Source organism: Coenobita brevimanus, chromosome 40, assembly GCF_032717465.1.
Source record: "Coenobita brevimanus isolate Jiangsu-jjx chromosome 40, ASM3271746v2, whole genome shotgun sequence".
Taxonomy (NCBI): Eukaryota; Metazoa; Arthropoda; class Malacostraca; order Decapoda; family Coenobitidae; genus Coenobita; species Coenobita brevimanus.
The window spans coordinates 67566122-67571121 of NC_136993.1; the positions used below are offsets into that span (position 1 = coordinate 67566122).

The 5000-nt window shown below is 44.3% G+C and overlaps 1 protein-coding gene across 1 annotated transcript in view; it reads right to left on the reverse strand.

The window, feature by feature from the left end:
• Window positions 1-5000, reverse strand: part of wg (Wnt family member 1 wingless) — a 58288-nt gene that overhangs the window by 18141 nt on the left and 35147 nt on the right. The window contains exons 3-4 of the mRNA XM_080270413.1: window positions 3782-3907; window positions 3056-3195 (exon numbers count right to left, since the gene is read on the reverse strand). Of these exons, the coding sequence (XP_080126539.1) occupies window positions 3056-3195; window positions 3782-3907 (266 nt within the window). The remainder of the gene's footprint in view (window positions 1-3055; window positions 3196-3781; window positions 3908-5000) is intronic.

The window sequence follows — 5000 nt, forward strand, 5'->3', positions numbered from 1 at the left end:
ATGACCCGCCCAAGAGCCAGCATTGCAGGAAATATTAAGGCCATCCAAAGGCGGGTTGAAGGATGGACAAGAGGTGAAATTGACAACCTACTTGAGGAAGCAAGGGCCTTACAGATGAGAATAAACAACCGAGGCAGAAGAAATCAGAATACCAACGATGTGGCAAGGATTTTTGGCAGCAAGATGAGACAAGGGAAGGTCTCGATGGCAACAAGATCCCTGTCAGCTGAATCACCAAACGAAGTACTTGACCTGACAGATGAAACAATGCAACAACTAAAAGAAAAGCACCCGACTGCACGACAAGCAAGTGCCCAGTCAAAGCTTGACGGCAACTACACCCCTCCCAATGCCATCATATATGACAGGATAACTGGAGATATGGTGTGGCGGAAGGCAATGCACACACAGGATAACTGGTGATATGGTGTGGCGGAAGGCAATGCACACACAGGATAACTGGAGATATGGTGTGGCGGAAGGCAATGCACACACAGGATAACTGGAGATATGGTGTGGCGGAAGGCACAGGATAACTGGAGATATGGTGTGGCGGAAGGCAATGCACACACAGGATGACTGGAGATATGGTGTGGCGGAAGGCAATGCACACACAGGATAACTGGAGATATGGTGTGGCGGAAGGCAATGCACACACAGGATAACTGGTGATATGGTGTGGCGGAAGGCAGTGCACACACAGGGAGGGGCAGGACCGTCAGGCCTGGATGCAAAATCTTGGCGAGTAATCCTCAGTAACATCAAGTTTGGGGAGGCAGCAACAGACCTATGTAACACCATTGCCTCACTGGCGAGGAAGCTGGCTTCAAGTCAGTGAAGTAACATCGAAGCACTGACGGCTTGCAGACTAATCCCCCTTGATAAGAATCCTGGATGCAGGCCCATCGGGGTGGGTGAAGTCTTAAGACGGATTATAGGAAAATGCATCATGGAGGTGGTGAAAGATGATGTGAAGCAGGCAGTTGGCAACCTCCAGGTGTGTGCAGGCCAGCAGGCAGGAGGTGAGGCAGCAGTTCACTCCATGAGGAAAATATCTGGGGAAGAGGACTGTGAGGCAGTATTATTAGTTGATGCCTCAAATGCATTTAATTCCATCAACCGGGAGGCAATGCTGCACAATATCAAGGTTAAATGCCCAGCATTTGCCCAATATGTGGAAAACACCTACAAAGAACCAGCAGACCTCTACATTGTGGGTAAGACAGCGGCTCACGACGTCGGTGTAATCCAGTCCACAGAAGGAACTACCCAGGGGGACCCCGTTGCCATGGCTATGTACGCCCTGGCGATGACAGTGCTGCAACAACAGATCAAATACGAGGCCACCAATGTAAAACAGGTAACCTATGCAGATGATATCACGGGTGCTGGCAAGGTTGAGGATGTGAGGAAATGGTGGCACCTTGTAACATCTCATGGCCCTGAAATAGGTTACTACCCTAATGCCAGTAAGTCCATCTTGATCGTGAAACCAGCTTACTATCAAGATGCACAAGAAGCATTTAGAGGCACAAACGTGATAGTGACCAAGGAAGGTCAGAGGCATCTAGGGGCTGTGACTGGAACTAAGGAATTCAAAGACAAATATGTGAGTGATAAGGTAAAGACATGGGTAGAAGAAATTCATACACTATCCAGCCACGTAAAAACAGAACCTCGTGCAGCATACAGTGCATTTACCTATGGTGTAAAGCACAAGTGGACCTTCGTGATGAGGACCATACCAGACATCGAGTTGCTGCTACAACCACTGGAGGATGCAATCAGGGATTCATTCCTCCCATCTCTAACCAATGGCCACATCCCCACACCAGAAGAGAGGGACCTTCTAGCACTACCACCCAGGATGGGAGGCCTTGGCATTATAAATCCAGTAGCCGTGGCAAGCTATGAACACAGAAATTCACTCAGGCTCACTGAATCCTTGTCACAGAAGATCTGCGCCCAGGTTGAGACGAGTGAAATCGACCACCAAAGGCAGAAAAACATAAAGACACAGATAAGCAAGGAGCGTGAAGCAAGACAAAAAGACCAACTGCAGCACATAATCGAACATCTAACACCGGACCAGTGCAGAAGAGTTGAAATTGCACAGGAGGCTGGGGCATCGAACTGGCTCACAACCCTGCCTCTCAAGGCAAAAGGCTTCCACTTCAACAAACAAGAATTTATTGACGCCATAGCCTTGAGATATGGGTGGCCAATAGAGAACCTACCTCAACACTGTGCCTGTGGCACTGCCTTTGATGCAAACCATGCAATGGTATGCAAGAAGGGAGGCTTTGTTTGCATCCGACACGATGAAGTACGCGACCTCACTGCCAAAATGCTGCAGGAAATATGCCATGATGTCACGATTGAGCCAGCTCTGCTACCCCTGGACGGCGAGCACTTCACCCACAGAACAGCAAACACATCAAATGATGCAAGAGTGGATGTCAGTGCTCGAGGTTTCTGGACACGTGGGCAGAGGGCGCTCTTCGACATCAGGATATTCGATCCCATGGCAGCATGTCAACGTGAACTGTCTCTCGAAGCTGCACACAAGAGGAATGAACAAGAAAAAAATAGAAATTATCAAGAAAGGATCCAACATGTGGACCACGGTCGATTCACTCCCCTCGTGTTCACGACATCAGATGGGATGGGTCCAGAGGCAGTGAGATTCTACTCGAGACTGGCAGAGGTTCTTTACGAGAAGAAACGTCAACCGCAGAGTTCTGTTATGGCCTGGATGAGATGTACACTGTCATTACCCCTCCTTAGTAGTGGTAGTAGCAGTAGTAGTAGTAGTAGTAGTAGAAGTAGTAGCAGCTGTTGTTGTTGTTGTAGCAGTAGTAGTACCAACAGCACCAGTAGCAGCAGCAGTAGTAATAGTAGCAGCAGTAGTAGTAGCAGCAGCAGTAGTAGTAGTAGTCGTAGTAGTGGTAGTAGTTTAAGCAGTAGCAGTAATAGTAGCAGCAATCATAGTACCTCAAACCTAAGCCTCAGTCCCTACCACACCAACTACCCTGCACATCCCCACTACACCCACCAGTCTGCCCACTTCGTTGTTGTGCAGGTCTACGGGGAAGCGTGGGTCCCGGCCCTTCATGCCAGCATCAACGAACAGACGCGCGAACCTGATGCCAAAGTCGATGTTGTCAGAGCACCCCCCCCACTCCCAGTCCACTCCTGTAGGGGTGAGGATGATGATATTGATCATAATGGTAATAACAATAATAGTAATAGTAATAATAATAATAATAATAATAATAATAGTGATAGTAGTAGTGGTAGTAATAATAATAATAATAGTAATAATAATAATAATAATAATAATAATAATAATAATAATAATAATAACAATAATAATAATAGTAGTAGTAGCAGTAGTAGTACTGGTAATGGTAATAACAATAATGATAATAATAATAATAATAATAATAATAATAATAATAATAATAATAATAATAATAATAATAATAACAATAATAATAATAGTAATAATAGTAATAATAATAATAATAATAATAATAATAATAATAATAACAATAATAATAATGAAAATAGTAATAATGGTAATGATAAGACTAATAATAAAAATAGTAATAATAATAATAATAATAATAATAATAATAATAATAAAGTCTGCTACATCTAATCACAATTTATCTCATTCGGTAAGAGCTGAGCAAACCCTATGTATTCACCCATCCATCTATCTATCTATCTATCTATCCATCCATCTATCTATCTATCTATCTACTCAGACACTCACCTTTGGGTCCCTTGGTCCTGTAGTCGCAATTACAGGAGTCGATGGTGCCTTCCGTGCAGGCGCGTGTCACGGTGTGGGTTACGGCAGCAGAGGTGAGGGCGTAGAGGAAGGCCACCTCCCGGCATGCTGAGGGAAGAACACCACTTGGAATTAGTAGAGAGAGAGAGAGAGAGAGAGAGAATTATAAAGTTACAAGGACCAGCAGTACCTTAAAACGTCTTACGAACCTTACCGAGGAGAGAGAGAGAGAGAGAGAATGTTACGCAATATCTATCTTTTTATCTGTCTATGTCAAACAATCAGTCTAATCTGCCTACCTGTCTATCTATCTATCTATCTGTCTATCCATCTATCCATCAGTCAATCTATCCATCCATCCATCTATTTGTACATCTTTATCTATCTATATATGTACCCACCCTCCATCCATCCACGTATCTATCTATCTATCTATCTATCTGTCTATCTATCCATCCATCTATTTATACATTTATCTATCTATATATCTATCTACCCTCCATCCAGCCACATATCTATCTATCTATCTGTCTATCTATCTATTTATTTATCTATTTATAAAGCATGAAAAAAGATAACAACTGTAAAAGAATAAATCAGCAAGAATCAAGCGTTAAGGGTAAATGGACAGACCGCCTTGGACAGAGTTCCAACATACTTGACCTCTTCCTTACAACTAATCCTTCTGCTTACACTGTTAATCTTTTCTCTCCGTTGGGCTCCTCCGATCACAACCTTATTACCTTAACCTGTCCTATCACTCCAGTACGGCCTGTGGACCCTCCAGGGAAACGTCGTCTGGGGCACTTTGGAGCTGCGGATTGGGAGGCCCTCAGGCAGTACTTCTTTGATTTTCCCTGGAATGATTATTGCTTCCATGGCCGGGAGCCATCTGAGTGTGCCTTGCGCATTACGGACGTTATTCTCACGGGCATGGAAGCATACATTCCTTTCTCATATCCTTTGACTAACGCAAGAAAGCCTTGGTTTAATCGCGCTTGTTCTAATGCTGTCCGCAACAAGGAGAGGGCCTATAAAAGGTACCGGAGCCAACCCACCTCTGAATCACATCTTGTTTATGTTTCTGCCCGGAATCGTGCTAAGTCTGTTCTTCGCTCTGCTAAAAATAATTTCATCCGTACTAAATGCTCTCAACTCTCCAACTCGAATTCTTCCCGCTCCTTCTGCCACCTTGCCAAAA